General features: G+C 39.1%; 1 protein-coding gene across 6 annotated transcripts in view; it reads right to left on the reverse strand.

Annotated features, from left to right (window-relative positions):
- The window catches only part of rtkna (rhotekin a), a 58,899-nt gene that overhangs the window by 30,564 nt on the left and 8,196 nt on the right, over window positions 1-20,139 (reverse strand). The window contains exons 1-2 of one of the 6 annotated variants that reach the window (XM_056747376.1): window positions 335-535; window positions 4-248 (exon numbers count right to left, since the gene is read on the reverse strand). The exons of 2 other annotated variants lie outside the window; for them this stretch is intronic. Coding sequence is in view for 2 of the 4 variants with exons in the window: in XM_056747373.1 (XP_056603351.1) it covers window positions 14,126-14,224 (99 nt within the window). In the remaining 2 variants the exon portion in view is untranslated. Of the gene's footprint in view, window positions 1-3; window positions 536-2,384; window positions 2,739-14,125; window positions 14,747-20,139 lie in introns of those variants that run through there. 3 more of the 6 variants (XM_056747373.1, XM_056747374.1, XM_056747375.1) reach the window with 3 other exon arrangements.

Raw genomic sequence — 20,139 nt, forward strand, 5'->3', positions numbered from 1 at the left:
TACTTGCGCTACTTTCGACACACTCCTTTCGACGTGCTTGCTTGTGTAGCCTTGTCCACTTGCCCCTTTGGATTCACACGAACCATTCACAAGTTGACCTCTCGTTTACCGCACGCGGTCGCAGCCAGCCCGTATTCGTCCGCTCAGAGCCTTTACCGTTGCAGTAGTGTTCTACTATGCCGCCCATCGATTGAATGCGAGACTCCGGTTCCATACACAGATGTTATTAACACTTTAACACCGTAGAACTAAAAGTTCAAGTAAACAAAATAAAAGACATCAAATATTGCAAAACAATACATAAATGACAAATAAAGAATACAGTAATACTGACCACTTTAGCCTGCTTCTCAACCAACGGCAGAGTCATTTCCCAGAAGCAATCTTCAAAGTCAAATATACTTAAACTTATACGCAGTTGAAACAGGGAGTATAAAGAATTAAACTAGCATGAATCGCTACATGTGCGCTTGGTCCCTGCGCTTTGGTTACGGGGCTTACTTCCGGTTTTCGGAATGTCAAAATAAAAGTACATGAGTATTTCAAATATATTCAAAATACCGGCTGCATTTACAGTTATTGTGACTCAAAATCTTACAAACATGATGACTCGATGTGTTTTAAAAAAATAACGATAAAATCGATGATGAAATTAGTTTTCAATGAATTTCATTATCGATTAGTTGGTCTGTGATGGCACTGGAGAGCAGTGCAGTTATACATCAAGCGCCTCGTCTTCCTTTTTAAAATGACCGTTTCAGACATCCCTCCTTAAAGCACGAGCTGCGCAGTTTTAAAGTCAGACGTGTCCCTCCGTGCATATGTCTCTCACTGCAGCGTGAGGTGCGCAGTTTTAAAGTCAAACTATATTTGAATGACAAATATCTCACTTTTCATAGCACAAAAAAAGATTTCCTTGGCCAACTGCCCCCTCCCTCCCACATTTGGGAAAGACTATTGCGGGCTGCGTCTAATATGACACACCTGAATTAACTCCGTCTCAGCCAGTGTTAATTAGGTAGACATCCACAACATTTTGGGAGAAGGCATGCTTTTTTCCATCTCTGATTTAGTTATTATAAGCAAAAGATCCAATTAAACTTTTTATCAGATTAACCGATTAATCGGAAAAAATATCGTCCAACTTATCAATTACCAAAATAATCGTTAGTTGCAGACTTAATTGAAAGTGACAATTAAACTAACATTTATACAAAGCTATGCTCCAACCGGCGTTTCAGCTGACATTTTATTTTTTCTAGCTTGATCCTGCTTGACCAAATCGTCTTCCTCGTATGTTGTAATGGAAACGACAGGGGCATGTCCAAGCTCAAACTGCGCAACGTTTTGCTACGGTTTCGAGTTTAACGACATGTTTCCTGGAATCGGTTCGCAATGGTGTGCAACAGGGTTTGCGATACGTTTTCTCTTGTTTGGTGGGTGTGTCAAGAATGTCAGCCCAATCAGCAGCAACATCTATATCACCCCCGCTATTAAAGAGACAGCTGGCACAATGGGTCCAAGTTAAGTTGTTCAAATGTGTCTGCTCCAGCTCGGTATACGCAACAATTGAAGATATTTGCAGTATTCAACATGTTTTTATACCAATTTCATCAGGCTCCGAATTTTTTTCAAAAAGAACACAAAGCATGGCCATATCAGCTGCCATAGTTCAACTCTTGCGTCATCATAACAGGGTGTTCACCGTTTCCGTTTAAAAAACGTTTTGTCGGGGCTGAACGCAGCCCTGGTCTCGATGCTTGCCCGTCATTGGTAAGCTGTAGAAAAGATGCTTTTACGTAGGACGCCTTTTTCAGAAAAGTTGAACTTTTTTCAACTTCAAAATAAATGACTTTCTGAGCTGTAGAAAAAATGCACTGGCGTTAAAAAAAATGCACTCAGGACCTTTTATTAAAACACTTACTCCGTAGAATTTCAATGTAAAACAGATGCTTGCAGCCTAAGAAAAATGATAGTATATGAATACAGCCAAAGTTCTCTGAGACAAAACAATAGGGAAAAAATTGCGGCTGGTTTCAGCTAAGATTGACAACATGCATAATGATTTGCAACCATGTCCGACCCCTCCAGTAAAAGCATACAGGGTACAACAGAAAAGGGCATCCACGCATCACCTCAAGTATATGCAGGTTTTGAGTGAGTGTGGGCATCTGACCTTGATGCTGCACGCGCACCTGCGTACCAACCACGCAGCTCCACCTGAGTAGATCTCCATAGCATATATAATGTTTTAATGAAGTAGCCTACATTTACAACTAATGCAAACGTTCATGCAATACGCAAAATACGCCAATGTGTAATAACCCCACGATACTGCAGGTGTACATCGGGCTGCATGAGAAAGCGCAATCTGAATCACTTACTCGCAGATTCTTTGTGTTGTTCATGTTTGAAGAGTCGCTCGCAGATCCGAGGAGAACTCCGGAATCAGCGAGCGGTTACGCAATCCTATAAACAGTCTGTTCACAGCAGCCCTGACACATTCTTCATGCTATAAAATAGCCATTCCTCAGCGATTGATGGGACGGGACCTTTGTTCTGTCACGATGGTAGCCTACAGGAAATGCTTGCCCGAGACTGGCGGTGTTTGACGCGGTCATCTGTCCGAGCTCATCTTCCAGCTGTCATCTATCTTGCCGCACGGACACTCGCTCTCTCTCCCTTGAGGGGGTCAAACGTGCTGCGGTGAGAGCCAACCAGTGTGGCTGGAGAGGGGGCGGCGATGCTGACTTATCTCGGTTTTTATAGCAGTCCAGCAACGACCCATGCGCCTGTGCGAAATTGTATAATAAAGACGCAATTTTACCACAGAGCCGGCAGTCAACGCGCTGATGCGCAGTGCACATCAGCACCTCCGCTCGCAGGGTAAAACCAATTTAATCTTTATAAAGTAACGAAAGTCCAAAGGGAAAATGTTGCCAACGTGCCAGGATCAAAACATATGAATTCAAGGTGTGATTAAAGCAAATAAAAAACTTTAATATACTTTACAGTCACTACTGTTTCTCTACAAGTACCAATGGTTACAATGCTGGTTTTAATAAAGCACACTTTGAAATGATTAATACCTCCTGCATTATTTATTAAAGAATTTTCTAGCAATGTATGAATATGGTGGGTACATAGCAAAGAACCAGCATTGTAGCATTGCTGTACAATTGAACCACTGCAACACTTTTTTGTAAAGGTTATTTAACAGTTAATACAATTTTAATGTACATGGCATACGGTGAAACGGTTTTACATTGGTTAATGAACTTGGAGATGAAAACATGGTAAACTGGCATTGTGAAAGGCAACACAACGTCCCATCATAAAAAACTGCAACGTAACTTCTCTTAAAAGGGATAGTTCACCCAAAAAATTTAATTCTATCATTTACTCACCCTCAGGTTGTTCCAAACCTGTATGAAGTCCTTTGTTCTGATGAAGACATAAAAAGATATTTGGAAGAATGCGAGTGATCAAACAGATCTCATCCCCCATTTACTGCCATAGAAGTGAAAATAAATACTGGGAGTTAATAGGGGATGAGATCTGTTTGGTTACTGAAATTCTTTCAAACACCTTCCTTTGTGTTTAGCAGATCAAATAAATGTATACAGGTTTGTAACAAGAGGATTTTTTTTTTTGAGTGAAATATCCCTTTGGGGGATTTATTATTTATTAGACGCTTTCAAAACACTAAACAACCCTGCAAAAATCACAATGTCACAGCAGGCCATGATTGTATAACCTGGTATAACACGGACAATAACATTTAGCCAATTCTGTCTCGTCGTCACACAATCCCACATTAGCTGAATCACACAGTGTGTGCTCTGGACAGACTGAAGCCAGGATTCATTACACCACTTCAATCAGACAGTTAGTCCAGAGAGCACAGCAGGTATTACTCAAAATTAAATCAATGAAAGCAGCTCTTTTGGGGATGCACAGTGGTGAAATATATATTGTCAAAGGAAAACAAACTCCTTCTGTTCATTATTGGCATGATTAAGTAAAATATAATTGTTAAGCAATGTAAAGAAGAATGAAAAAAAACATCATTCAAACAGGAGATAGATTTAAAATTTAATGTCCATAGAAAAAATTCAATAGTTCCTCTATCCCTCTAACATTGTACCACTAAACTAACAACTAGGCCTACATCATAAAAAACGCACAAAGAAAACAAAAGATGATACATTTTAAATGACACTGACAGAAAGTTGCTGACAGGCTGCTTTAAAGGAGAGATTGCTGAAAAAGGGAAGGACAAGGGAAAGATGGAAATAAAGAAAAAGGGAGTTACAAAAGGGAATTTTCTTTCACAAATCAATGAACAACATGAGAAACAAGCAGAGATGAAAGAAAAGCTCAAAGAAAGATTTTGACCTGACGCATCCTCAGGAAATGAAGTGTACGTGCCTGCAGGCTGTTACATATACCTCAACTCCCATGTGGACAAACATATCCCGCAGTTATGGAATAGTTTCATCCGAATCCAAAGATCCTCATCATGCAGAAACAAGATCTCTTCAACAACAGCTGCACTAACTGCGGCATGCAATATTATTGGTCACAGGGAGCAAGAGAATGTGTCGGGCCGGAGACAACACATCATGGAGTAAAATTAGCCTAGTACTAATATGTGTGCATGCGTATTTATGAAGTAAACAAAAAGAAGGAAAGACATGATGATAGAAAACAGTATTTGTGAGCATACAGTAATGATCCAGATGCCAGTAAGTACCAGAGATTGGTGCATTAGGCCAGAGGTCACATAATGGCCTGCTGGGATAAACACCACAGCACATCCTATACACAACCAATTAAAAGCGTCACTGCTGCGGAGATAAAAAAAGATCAATTAAACACTTCATTTGGCCAGTTGTACTTCTGAAAGTCTGTATAAAGGTATCTAAAATAAACAGACGTAATCCTTTAAAGCCTTTTAATAAATCACTAAATGTTCTAACTTAGTCCAGAGTTCATAGGTTAGGTTTTAAGCTTTTTTTAAACAACAATTAAAGGATTGCTATTTCCAATTTCTATCATTCTTACTTTCTCATTGGTCGCGGAGTGAATTTTTTCCAAGCATACAAAATCTTGTTTCCTATCTGAGGCGTGTTGACCTAGTCTATTGAGTTTGTTTCCTTCCTCGCCGTACACAGCATATCCAAAACAGTGCCTCTGCATCTTTCTCCTGCCAAGTTTTGACCGGTTATGTCACAGATGCATTGTGTAGCGTGACGCTTGGCAGGTTTGTAATAATATCATTAAAGTCGGAGAGAAATGTATAGGTACAATTTCCAGGTTAAGAAAAGGTCATGGCATGAGACCGGAAATGAGTAACATGTTTTATAAGTTGACCACATACCACATCACAAGATGTTTAAGATCTCAATGCATTGTTCATTTAAAAGGGAAAAAGTAAATCCTATGGTGGTAATAAGTTCTCATAAAGTTTAGCAATATACAACCATACCGTAAGAATATTACTTTCCTTATACCTAGACAAAAAGTAATAATCTTACACAATCCTCAAAGGTCCAGTAAGTAATAATTTGGAGTATCTATTAAAAGAAATGCAAATATAATATACATGACGATGTGTTCAGAGGTGTATAAAGACCTTACATAATGAAGCGTTATGTTCTTTTTACCTTAGAATGAGCTATCTCTATCTACATATGCCACGGGTCCCCTTGAATGAAATAAACCATGTTTTGTCACCCCCTGTTGTGCTTTGAAGGGGAAGGTGGAGTGGTGGTTGTAGTTTGCAACCTCAACGCTATATGCCGCTAAATTTTACTGACTGCTCTTTTAAAGTGGCCGTAACTCAGACGGTTTCTGTATATCTTTTGTTAATGATGAGTACTTACAGAATAGTATTGTACCCTTCAAATATCCGTAAAGTCTTAGGTTTGATTACATTTATAAAAAACAGATACAGTTGTACGATTATTTCCGAAAACATGCAACGTGTTGGGGGGGAGGGCGGAACTAAAGCATCCATTGCAATCAAAACACAGGCATATGGACTCAGTTTCATTTACCGTGCGCGGTTCATGTCCAGCATATTTTAGCACTGGGACCGCTCCATCCATCATTTTCAAACGATCTCCAAATCCAGTGCTATATGCACTGTTTAAATAAAATCCATAACTGAAATGCCGTCAACAAACTAACACACCTCAACTTCTCTCACTATCGTAACTAGCTTGGCAGCTGACGTATGGGCAGAGTATTTGTTTCACCTTACCGTGGGCGGGCTTTGCTGGGAGAATTGCCCAATAAGGGACTAAGAAAAGTTGTAACGTAAAGGTTGTTCATGTTAGAAAAAAAAAATCAGAAACCTATACAAACCTTGGGTGAGTGTATCGAGCACAAAAATACTACGTAATAGGTCCAACTCGATTTTTGACTAGTTAACCATGTCAAGCATGAGAAGACAGCACGTTTAACATTGTAAAGAAGTGAGAATGCATGAAACACCGTTGCACATCCCCTTTAATTCAACTATATATATACACAACACAGTACACATCATGTCTCAGCATAAGTCAGTTTGTGGCTCTATTAAATAAAAATTTTCCCCACTTTATTTTCGTACAATTTTTATACTTGTTTCCTCATTACCCACAGATCTCTTGAATACATTTTATATGAAATAAACACTGTACGCACATCAGTTGTAAATCACATATTTCTCTCAAAAAGACATCTGTGTCTTTAAAGCACTATTAAATATACTGTATAGCGCTGATTCCACCAGCTGATAATAGTGGCGTTTAATCATTGGATTTTCTAAAAGGCTTTTAGAAGTATTGATTTTTGCATTATGGCAACAGATCCACAACAACTTGATGATTGAAAGCTGAAAATTGATTTTAATGAAAAAGTCTACCGGCAGTACATTCCTCAAAAGCAAAGGAATTAGATGGCGAATCAAAAAAGTTGTGCTAAAGCCGCTGTGTTCTGTCTATTGAAGTACAACAGGAAAACATTCGCGGATAATAACGGTTGCAACATCAGATATTTAGAAAAGGCAAGAATCGATGACAGTAGCCACTGGAAAAACAAACCACATTGCCATTTGGATTTTTAAAGAATGTGTTAATATGATGTCAGCTCATTCTTAATTCTAGCCATATCTCAGCCAATGAGGGACAAAGCAGGAGTTCTGTATCATGCTGCTGAGGTAAACAGGATTCACCTGAAGGATTCACTACAGCAACAAGATTACATGTATGTGTGTAGTCTTCACAAAAGCACAGTCCATTTTATCCCATTGCTTGTTGACTGAGACACATTTTGATCTTAGCAACTGATCAGAAATCGTAACATTAGTAAACCAGAGTTGCTGGCCCTCTACAGAAAGTTAAATCCCCTGCACTCGACTGAATTAAAGCAGATTTAATATTAAAGAGATCTAACTTGTATTTATAGTGGCTGATACTACTGTAATCTTTCAGAGCTGACCTATAGTAAACTAAGTCTCATAACTGGACTCAAGTGTGTAGTAAAGATCCTACCTAAAGCACTCTCATAAAAGCTTCCATTAAAATCTAATGGATATGATGATACCATAATGCACCCCTAAACCAAACTTGTGTCATCATCACTACAGGTGCGGCACAAAAGATGCAAACATATCATCTCTGTATGACTTCTATATGTCAGGCAACTTTTTAAATTTTAAATCCTGGGTCCTGACCGTCACCCCTCTCCAGCTAAATCACGAACTATGAGAATGACATAACTACCTACATATTTCTACAGGTATAAACCTCTCAGATGCATCCCAGTTAACATATTTAAATTGAAAATTCAAGAAAATTGGGGACAACATTTTCCAGTTATAGCAAGGCAGTGTGTTATGTAGTACGAGATGCATTTTACTAAACGGTGTGTAAACAGTGCCCGAGTCTCATGATACACTGCAACTACACACCAGCACTTTTCTTTGGCCTTCATAGAGCTTGGCAGGGGCTGCTACACAGAGTAGCAGTTAGATCGATGGAGCCGGAGGCTGACACTGCTTAACAGTGTGCATGAGATAAAATCTATTTTCTCCGGTGGAGCTATAAATCTAAAGGAAAAGTAAGATGATGATGCAACAAAGGAACATTGGATCATTTATTTTGCAGGTATACTGACAGATGCCTGAACACTCGATCATACAAAGGTGCCGTTCCACTGCAGGGAGGTTAAAGGAGGAGATTTGAAATGAAGGCTTTGCGAAACTGGGGAGCAGGTCAGGGTTTTGCAATGAGGACATTAATCTCATTTCAAAGAGCAATCTAATGTGATCAAATACATGGGCTGTAGCACCACATAACATATTTTGTTCTCATATTTGTTTGCTCTGTGGAAACACAAAATGACCTGTTGAAAAGTTCAAAGCACAGCTTTTGTGTGCTTTAGTAAAACATGATTTTGCAACTTGCATTACACTTCCACACATTTTATTGCCTGAGTTTTTCTGTCTGTTTATTATGTTTGTACAGCACTTCGGACAACCTTGGGACAACAGTTCTTGGACCCCATTTACTACCATGGTAGGAAAAATTACTCTACAATTTTTCTGTTCGGCTGAACACAAAAGAAGATATTTTGAACAATGTAGGACAGCAAACAGTTCTGAGCCACTTTTGACTACCATTATAATTGTTCCTACTGTGGCAGTCCATGCGGTCCAAGAACTGTTTGGTTACAAGCATTCATCCAATTACCAACAAAGAAATGTATAAATATTTGTAACAACTAGAGAGTGAGTACTTCATGAAAGAATTTTCATTTTTGGGTGAACAAAAACTAACCTACCATAACCTACCCTAATCTAATCTAACCTAACCTTACCTTAACCTAACCTAACCTAACCTAACCAAACCTATAGCTGTATTAACACTACGTTCAGTGAACAGAATCCTGGAGTTGCACATCCCCTTGACTGCCAAATCTGTTTTACCCCCCTCAACATTAAAAAGACACTGACAGCCCTGAAAAAGAAGTGTTCTATTGTGGTCTGAAAATTAGCGATATATCCAACACGAACATCCAGACAGGCCACACATCATCTTTAGTTCTTGCAGGAACCACAGAGCAGAAAGTACCAGAGAGATGACGGTTCCTCTTTGGCGCTATCAGATAAGCTAAGCACCTCACACTTCCACAGTTATATCCCTGGAGCCCAGCCAGATGGTGCCTTTCAACGAACAGCATAAAGTACATTATCTCATGCATGTTGATTGAATCCATTGTGAAGCAACAGCCCTAAACTGCAGCTCATTCTTTGGAGGATGGAGGTGCGATGGTTTGTAAATACTGGTGCTAAAATGACATGCACGTATCCATACGCCCTTCTGTCCAACACAGGATTCAATTCAATTACACGGACAGGCAGCCAGCGTGAGGAGTCACTGTAGAAACACTATTGCCCAGCTGAGAACCTGATTTTTTTATATCTACCAGAGCATAAACATTTTGGCTTTGGTTGGTGGGTAATTCAATTACAGAGAGAGGTTTGTCTTGAGCATGAAGACGGTTTGTGTTTTTTGGATGTCTTTCAACATGGAAAGCAGCTGACTGGTCACTGGTTTCCCACTCAGATCCAGTTTGTATTGATATTACAAACCAAACTATGAGACCAGAACATTAAAAAAAAATTCTGCCGGCATACTTAGAATTTCAAAAATAAATAAATAAAGGAAACAAATGTTGTATAGTGGTCGTTTTCTACAAAAACATTTTGGTGAAATCTGATTAAATGCAACACAAAAACACTGTATTTTTTATTGTGGTCAGTAGCAGATTGTGGCAGAGTCCGCAAAGCAACATGTGGGAGGTGATGAATGATATATTGATATGGCTTGTCATAATGAAAAATATAAGACGTGCATATAGAAGAATTTTACATGTGTGTGAAAATATACAACCATTAACTAAACCGAGACAAGGCAGAATCTAGAATACCTGAGCAGGGCAGGAAAGACTTTGCAGGTTTTAAAGTATACGGCCAGCGTGAAGGCTTGCTGTCTCCTCTAACAAACTGCGTTCTATGTGGTGTTTTCCAAAGGAAGCTGGCTCAAGTCGAGGCATTTGGCTGGCTCCTGCACACAGAGTGTCCATTCAGCCCTGTTCCTGACTGCACCAAGGCCCGGGCCAGAGGCGAAAGCTGTTCTGAGGCGTGGGTGCCCAACTACAATGCCCTCTTTCACTACCAGTCGGTGCCCTCCTCCCGAACCCCACCCTGCATGAGGAGCATGGGCAAAGTGCCAGAGCCTAGCAGATACATGATGAAAAGTCATGAAAAGCAGTGACGCATGTTCCTTAGAAATACAAAATATCATCCCTGTTGAAAAAAACAGCATATGCTGGTTAGGTATGTTTTGAAACATGGTAGCTGGTTTAAGATGCTAATGTGGTGGTCCTTAGCTTGTTTGAGCTGGTTTAAGCTGGTCCTTAGCTGGTTTTGAGCTGGACCTGAGTTAGGAACTTACAATTCCCCAGCTGAACTAACGGTATGAAAGGAAACCCTTGCTCTGCTATTTAACTATGGATGAATAGGTAAACAACTGAGTAAATGGCTCTGACATGCGCACATCGATGACCTCTAACCTTCTGAACCCTGAAGTCACGTCGGCTCAGGTTCATCACTTGAGTTCATGTATCTCAAAGAACAGCTATACTAAGCTCAGCATTTAAAGGACATTTTTGTGAGTAATGTCTGGTAGATCATCGTGAGTAATGTCTGGTGGGTCATCCTGTGGTGTTGTGACATTTCACGACCCACATCATGTATCAAACAAGTTTTTTGGAAGGTATCTAGACCACACTTTCCTGTTGTCCGCAACCGAGACAAACACGGCACCTGAACCTGCTCGATTGTGGAGATCATTTGAAGCAGATTCAGGTCACGCTGGGGTTCTGGGTTAGGTGAGAGGTCTGCCCTTTCCCAAGGATTTCAACATGCTCCTGGCTTGTGTTCAAAGACCCACAGGAGATTGTGGGTGGAGGCCAGAGTTATGAGGTCAATTTTACTTGCACAATAGGGTTCAATACCCAAGTTTCTGTAGGAGTAGAGGATAGTTTTGTTAAGATTTCATTAGCCAAATACCATAAAATTCCACAGGCTTCAGGGGTCACCCACAAAGACAACACTGATCTACCTAAAGGGGAGGAACCCTGGTAAATATACTGCTGTGTGAGAGTATTAAAAGATCCTTGTATGAACAGAGCTACTGGGCCCTTAAACATAAGAAATGTCACGGAAACATTAGAAATGTTCAGATTGTGTCACTGGTTCGTTCCAAAGCAGAGAAGACACGGAACAGGCGAGATACAAAGATCACATTGTTGCTTTATTATCAAAATGCCCTTGAGCACATCTGTGGGACTGTAACTAAATGCACACTGCATTGATAATCGGCAAACAATGAATCCTCAACAATTTTTTTTGGAAACATCTAGATTTATATAGGATTTCATGATATAGGAAAATGTAGCAACAACACCAAAGAGGCGTTGAAGAACGTTGAACAAGAAACAACAAAGATTTGTATTTTTTGAGAAATCATCTGCATAGCAATGCAGAACAGTCTACCATGAAGTACTAGCTATATCATGCAAAACACTTCCTATCCTTTAGACTTTACGTGTATACCGTCACCAGCCAAGCAAAACCACTTATGGAGAAAGTGACCAAATGACCCAGCACTCTTCATGCAGACACCCCAGAGTGAGGGCAAGCAAGAACACGGTGCGCAGCCTGAGGGAGCAATCACTCCTCACGCATGCATTCCCATACCTACAGCATGCTATTATTTGTGTGGTAAGGCAGTGTGGGTTGTGTGGCTAGCAGAGATGACATCATACCAGCCAATCACTCAGACGAAGCTCAGCTATTTCCTGTTCCCATCACAACAAACAGGCCGTGAATTTCAGCAACAAAAGGTTCTGACGACACCAGAGGGAGACAGGGGAGATTTTAGGAGAGACACAGACATCGTAAAGGAAGGACACAGAGGGGAATGTTTATGCAGCAGAGCCGAGAATATGGTCACCTTCGGTTTGAAATGGACAAGTTAAAACTTGAATGCAAACAGCAGTCCTCAATCAGAAAAAAAACTGATTCCTGCCTACGCAGAACTGAAATGTGCAAAATTTACTAAACAAAATCATTTATTTTGCCCAGATCAATTTAACTCTTCATATTAACCATTATAATAACACCGAATGACCCCAATGCCATTACCTCTTGCTGTCATCCAAGAGAAATTGAGGTTGTAAAGTGTATATGTTTAAAACATAAAGTGCAGTACTATGCATTTCAACCATTTAGACACAAGTAGTCAACATATAGCAAATGGGGACTGGTGGGTGGGATGGGGGAAGGGTTATGGAGCAAGTCTGTGCTATTTTAAAATGCTTTTCTTTAAAGTGTACATATGCATAGACAGACGTCTTTGGTGGTTGCATGAGTATTTTTTATCATACCATATCATCAAAAATCATGTCTCGGGACCCCTGTTTTCAATTCCATCCATTGCTTTCCGCCTAGGGGTTTGGAATGCAATGAATGCAGCTTTATTCTCTCAAAATATTATTGCCTCAGATTGACAATTACCGTACAGTTAATGCATAAATGCTGTACTGTTGCGATGAGAAACAAACGTTGAGCCCCTCCAAATAATGAATGCATGTATTTTACTACATTGAGAATTTAGAATACAGACCCACTGTGCGTGTTAAGATACACTAGACTACACTGGCTCCAAACAGAACAGTGAGCATTTTTATATATTTGGGGGGAAATGACAGTCATCTCTCGAGCTGAACATTATGAATTAGTTTTTCTTCTCTTCTTCATGCAGCAGTAAACAAGCCTTGATCTCATTAGGAGCTCTTTCAAATTCACACTTCCAGGAAACTTATTGACTATGGAGAATTCAAATTCTGAGATGCATGACCATGAGGGATTAAAATGCACTAGGAATCCATGCAGAATGTCCTTCAGCTCAAAACAGGCGCCTGCACGTCCTTTTATTATCTCGGGGGAATGCAGATGTAGAATTCAAATTTAGGGTCACAGTAAAGAAAATCTAAGCAGTCCTTCTGATTTTAGCTGTCAGGCTTCCCAAAGAAGCCAACAGCGAGGTGCGATCTCAGCACGGTCTGTGAGACGAGGCTAAAGGCCAGTTTCGTCACCCATGCAAAACCACACGCAGCTCAGTGATGGGCTGAAGCGGTGTTAAAAAAACACTGAATGTCATTCAATGAAATATTGAGCATGCATAACGCACAACAGCTGCAAGACGACAGAGGCAAACTCCTGTTCATAACCAAGGGAGGGAAAAAGAAACTAAGCCATTTGATATGTACTTAGATATTTCTAGTATAGTTTGTCACGTCCCTCCTGCTGCTAATAATACATCAGAAATTTACACCACAAACCCTTGCCTCCTTAGTAAATCAGGAATGAGGGGTCTCTGCTGTAGTGTTTTTTCTGCACTGTTCATAACCTGGGTTACAAAACACGGTATCATAAAGTTAACACTGATGATATCAAATGAGGAATTGTTTCCAAAGATAAGACCTGCCAAGTAAAGTCTCTGCGGAGGTGTCTCTGGCAAAATAACTTATTGTAATTTGTAGTTTTTTTTCCTATTGGGATTTTATTAAACAAGGCACAGAACGTCAAAGTTCACACCAGGAGCGAAGTCAAACACACATTATCATCCTACGAGACACCAGATGAGGGTGACTGCAGCTGCTAAACAAGACCACTGGAGATACTATATCTCTGTTTCAAGGTAACTGCATTTCCAACCAAATATTAAAATATTAAAAAACAATAGCGTATAGGACATATCTCTCACAGAGCTTAATGTGTCTGAGAATGACCACATTGCTTTCATATTTCTTATAAAAGCATTTTCATTCAACTCAAGTAGAGCACTGAGCATATAGAGGCCATGGGTTTGATTTCCAGGAATCACACATAGTGACAAAACGTATAACATGCACTGTAAATCTTTCAATAAAATAGTTTGGCAAATGTATAAAATAACCACAGTAAAAACAATTCACGGTACAGCGTAAAGATAAAAGGTTCTACCTTTAAACTCAGGGCAATTTGACGAATGTATATCATATTTAAGTCCTCCAAAATGCGAAGTTTCTCCTCCATGTCTGCGAGTCTGTCTATGGGCATCATTCAAGAAGGATATCAGCTTCTGATTTAAAGTCTCCCACTGCACTTCCTCCTCCCCTTCAAACCATTAATCAGTCCTCAGAGTTAAGAAACATAATTGAAGGTCTGGCGAGTGCCTGGATAAAATGATCCAAGAATCGTACGCGTCGCGTTCAAGAAAATTTCACGCGTCGGGAGTCTCCGTAAATCATTCAGAAGCGGCTTGCGTCCAAGATAAAAATACAACTTAAAAACGAAAAACGAAAGACAGATGATAAAATGATCCGCTCAAACTCTTCCAGCTGCCGCGAGCGAGCGTTCTTCTCCACGTCTGCCTTCCACAACAATATCGAATCAAGGCAGTAAACGAACGCTCTCTACAGGAAAGACAAAGACTTTTAGAACCCCCCAAAAATCAACTTCTCTTTAGCTTCGGCATAATGGGGCTTTTACATGCTGTTTCCTTCTTTGTGCCCCTCTGTGCTGATGTGAAGTGTGTCTGTGTGCTCTGGCAGACCTTCTCACAAAAGGACTGTACTGCCTGTGCACCGGGGACTTTTCCCGTTCAGTTCACAACTGCCCAATAAACAAATAACACAATATCATATGCATGACAGTGAGCGCAGCCCCACGCTGGTAATAATGTAGCAACTATGTTTTGTGACTGAATATTTGAATTGAAACATCTGTAGCTGTTAAATTAGGGCAAATTTATATGCATACAGCTGTCCTGTAGCTCAGTGGTAAGAGCATTGTGTTAACAGCGCAAGGTTGTGGGTTCGATCCCAGGGGATTGCAAATACCTATGTAAAATGTATAGGATAAAGCCTGTCAAATGCCTAAATGTAATGTAAATGCATTAAAATTGAGATCTTTAGAAGAACGAGAAATAATGTAATCTGAAGAAACAACATGGGAAAGTGTTAAATGCCTTCAGAAAACTGTTAAGAAGTCATGATAACCAGCCTGTTATATGAACCCATACTAAAAGCCCCAAATGTGTGACTTCATGCTGCTACAGCTGCAATACAGAAACATTAACTACAGGAAACAAAAGGTCCATCTGTCCTCGCTACTAAAAGAAGAGTGCTTTGTGTGAATTCCTTCCTTTATGAAGACAGCTTAGACCAATTTCATCCTAATTGTTTAGTGGTGTAAACTGAGCATTTTACCTGTGATGTACGGAAATACATTACTGGGAAGTGTACACTTTATTGCTTATAAAGATTTACTAATATGTTTCAGTAAGTGGTCATGTGGTAGCATAATATCAATGTTTAATATACACTTAATTATTTACAACGCCGTGGTTCAATTTCAGAGTGGTCGCAGGATTCTTAGAAAAGATGTAGAGTCAATGTTCGTAAAAACATTCGTCTTTAGCCATCTCTTGGGAATGCCAGAGAAGTTGGTGAGTATTTCACATAAAGAAAACGGTATTTGGCCCCTAAAGCGGAAAATGCCGGGCAAAATAAATGTTACTGTAAATGTTTTTGCTATAGTTATGCAGATAGATGCCAGTAACTTAAAGTAGATTTATATTTATTTAGTTTTTTGACAACAGTTTGTTCAGAGATAAATGAACATTAAACATGAACAAGTCTTTTAGGGAAAAATGACAAAATAACAGCCTCATGCAAAGCATTCTGGGAACCAGAAATCTTCATCAACCTTTTTTCTAATTTTGGTTCACTGAATGCTTTGCATGAGTCTGTTACTTTATAGTTTTTTTCTGTAAAGACAAGGACTTGTTAATGTTAAGTGTTCATTTATCTCTGAACAAACCGTTGCCAGTAAATTACATAAATGGAAATCTACAGTAGGTTACTGGGAAACTGCTGCCAGTAAATCTACATAATTTTGTGCAACCCTGATGGATCCCGAGTAAAATTGTACTGTCAGAACATTCAAATGAATGTTGGAGATAACTTAAGATACAGATGGGGTTCTATGCACAAAGCCATAAATCTTGTCACCCCAGGGTCTTTTTCTAACAGACGATCATACAAAATAGAAAACTCAAAAACATGATTATTTATTTTGCATAAGTCTTTGGAGAAAAAGAAAAAACAGACTACAAAATATGGTCTCTGACAGAGTGGTATTCAGTGTTGGTGAAAACAAAGTAGACTCAAGGGTCTTGACACCGAGAAATTTAATCTACCAAATGTGGCCAAGAGTATTTGCATTCCTCTTGTAATATCTGTAAAAAAGTGGATATAAAAATGTAAGTTACATTATTTACACTACATGTTTAGGCACAAATTAGGCCTGTTAAGGTTAACACGTTATCACATGTGATTAATTTTTTCAGATTATTTCCTTCCTTATTTTCCTTCGATCAATTGTTCTTTTCCTTCGATAAAATAACCTGTCCACAGACAACTCAAAAATAGCTAAACAAACAAAACAGGGGTCCAAAAAATTATTTTCATTTCTTACAAACAATAAACAGGTTTACCTTAGTCAATTAAACTTCATTATTTCTAACATATAACAACTTTAAAAAGTGCACGTTCCTATAGTACTGATTCTCACAAAAAACAAATACTGCATAGGTGTCTTCTGATTTTGCATTAGGTATGTTCGACTTCTTGAAATGATGCAGACCGATTGGCGAATGTAACTAACTAACTAGCGTCTTGCTTGTAGTTAATTCGTACATGGTCAAGAAAGTTACATACCGGTGTGGTGCAGAAAAATGGCTCCTGACAAATATTGACTTCCCATTCCCCACTAACTTTAGGTGTTAGGATTAGGTGGGGGGAGGGATTAGGATTAGCTAATCCTCAGCAAATTCAATGAGGGGAGTCGAAATCTGACGGGGAGTCTAAATTTGGCACAACACCGGTGTTGTATCAAAATCTGACTCCCAGTGAGATTATGACTCCCCTGTTTTCCCCTTAAATGGTTAGGTGTGGGGGCGGGCTTTAGAGATAGAGAGTCAAAAATCACACAGAAGTTCGGTACAAAATTTAAAACTCATCCGTCAACCTTGAGATCTGTATGTATACACTTCATATGATTCATATGCGAGAAAGACTGCTCACAGGGCAAACTGACGTGTCACAGTTTGCTTCCATCTGCTCACCGGTAACTTTGCTGCATGGTGATTTTAAAACATTTTACATGTGAAAAGCCAGATTTTGTTCCAAATCAGGTCACAGACGGTCGTTTTCTGATTTCAAATGTAGTATGGTGAGCCTAAAATTTATATGTAAGAAAGCTGTCAGATTATGATGATCATTTGATAACTGACAGAACGTAAGGGCGTTAAAGAATCGGTGAACCAGTTAATTGAAACGAGCTGTCACAAAAGGTTATGCCAGAAACCACATTTTGTCTAGTATTTTCGCAAGCACAGAATTCAACAAGTGAAAAAGTCTTAAATGAATGCAAAGATTAGTTAAAATAGGAAGCGCATTAGACCTGCTCAGAGCAGCAGCTCTTAAAGGGGCAGCGTTCTTAAACGTGCTGCTGTGACTCCCGTGACTAATGCTAATCAAAGAACAAAAGAAAAGAAGATATCAATGTGATTTTGTACTTTTAATGACGATTCTTCTTTATTTCATGTATTTAGTAGTAAGGACTGTAAAGTGTTTGAGATCTTTATTTATTTTCTGTATATTTCCTACCTGTTGTAAGACAGTGTGAATTTTTTCCAATGTAAAAGTATATTAAACAACATAAATACTGTGTGTGATCGATTTACAGCACTAGAATAAACACATTAAACATAATAAATGGTATTATTTTTAATAACACTATACGTGTGCGATGAATCACAGTTAATCACACGAAGAGGGTGTAATTAAACGCAATTAAAATGTTTAATCTCTTCACAGACCTACAACATATACATTATATTATTTGTGACAAGTTGATAAACTCATAAATCACATAAAAACAGCGGCCTACATAGTCTGCATACATAAATTGATTGGTTGGCTCATACACAGATAACATGCCATACAGCCTCAAATGTTCAGGTACCAGCTTCAGAGTGCAAACTGAAAAGAACCGTGACCCTTTTACGGGCTTTTGTTCATTACCGGATGTACCGAAGCATTAGGGGACATTTCCCGTTCCCAATCAAGAATAGAAGAACAGCATGGTTTCTTGTTTGGGTGGCTGGGGTGATAAAGCTGTGAGTGCTTAGGTGGTAAGAAGAAGGAATTTGACTGGGTGGAGTAAGGAAATGCCATACTGAAGTCACCACAACACTTCAGGTTTGCTGTGCACTTAAATCTAGTGAAAGGAAGTATTTTGACAGGAGAAAGAAACTGTTTTCCAAGTCCAAGGAGCATAATTTATATTTTGGTTGTATGGGTTCATTTGCTGCAATGCTTTTCTAAGCTCTGTGGCTCAGTGATTGAAAGGTTTGGTGAATTTAAGATTAGAGTTAAGAGTTTTTAAATCCCTTAAAAGATACATAAATAAAGCAGACAGAATCTGCGGACAGAATTGGAGCTCTATCGATTTCTGAAAAAATGAAACATCCGCCAACAGGAACACTATTTTTATGCTCTCAACTACCAATAAGTATCTACTATTAGCTTTACTTAACACATTGTTTAATGTTCAAATATTCTGCATTCAGTTATAGTATAGTTTCCAAAAATAAGTTTCACATTCAAGCCTTCCTAATAGGCGAATAAAATGTAAATTTTACGTATGTAACATTATAATGGCAGGCGTTTATAATAAATTTGGGTTGAAGTTCAGTCTAAACACATCTTTGAAACAAACAGACAGAGGGAAGGGCAAGACTCTGGAGAGCTGCAAACCACTACAAAGAGCTACCCAGCCCCATCTGTGAATGCAGGCCACAAGAAACAGAAAGAAGCGGCTCATGAACTGTAAACACATACACAAAAAAGTTAGTTTAGGAGATTGATATAATTTAATATTGTGAAACTAATATAAAAATAAACACCAAAAGTCACAGAAATTATGCATTCAGTTTGTCAGAGATGGAATTATCTCTTTATATCGACAACATTTAGCAGTGTCTGTTCGCAACATAGCAAGGCTTTCAAAAAATTGAAGAAAAACTAAAAAGCATGCTGATGTCACTGCTTGGTTGTCACGGTATCTTGGCTGCTGATTTTCTCCAAAAAGAGGCATGGGAATTTCGTTCTGAGTGTTTGTCCGAGGTTTAGGTCCTTTGGGATCTCAGAACTTCCTGTCTGCACTCAGCCTTAAACCAGTGTCACCGTGCAAACATGCTCCACATGTCCGCAAACAGTGAGCTTCCCTCGGCTCACAACTTCCCAGCGTGACTGTTCAAGTCAGCTGCTGCCCGTGTGATCTGGCCCCAATCCCAGACGCTTTCCATTGCCTACAAATCAATTCTCTCTATCAATCACACACATAACATACACCTTATAATCAACCTACATAGTTTAATGATTATGTTTCAAAATTAAGAAATGAACTACACTCAATTTAAACACTGTTAATGACAAATTGATGATTATTGAAAGCTTTTCAATGGGATGCATTAATGTGAACGGAAGAAGCTCAAGCACTGTTCATTATCACCTATTAGTAATATGATTGAATCACAGCATGACATGGAGTTGTTACAGAATCAATGTGCTGGAGCTTAGACCTAGCAATTCATTGACTTTACACTTTACTGATGAGATTGTTTGGGATAATGTCTCCCTCTTATGGACAATTCTAACTGCAGCAATTGCACATTATTCTGAATATTCATACAAATCAGGAATGACTTAAAGTCTCAGCTTGGTTTTGTCTAATGCATGAGCTAACCATAGCACACAGCAATAAATACAAATTTGTTAGGGAAAAATGTGTGAAATAAAGCTGTGAGGCCAGGCCACACAGCACAAGGTGCAGCAACTTTTATGTTTTTTATTTAGTAAGGTTTTTTCCAATAAGGGAAAAAACAGCTGTGCAAGAAAGCCACAGAC

Source organism: Triplophysa dalaica, chromosome 4 (assembly GCF_015846415.1).
Source record: "Triplophysa dalaica isolate WHDGS20190420 chromosome 4, ASM1584641v1, whole genome shotgun sequence".
Classification (NCBI taxonomy): domain Eukaryota; kingdom Metazoa; phylum Chordata; class Actinopteri; order Cypriniformes; family Nemacheilidae; genus Triplophysa; species Triplophysa dalaica.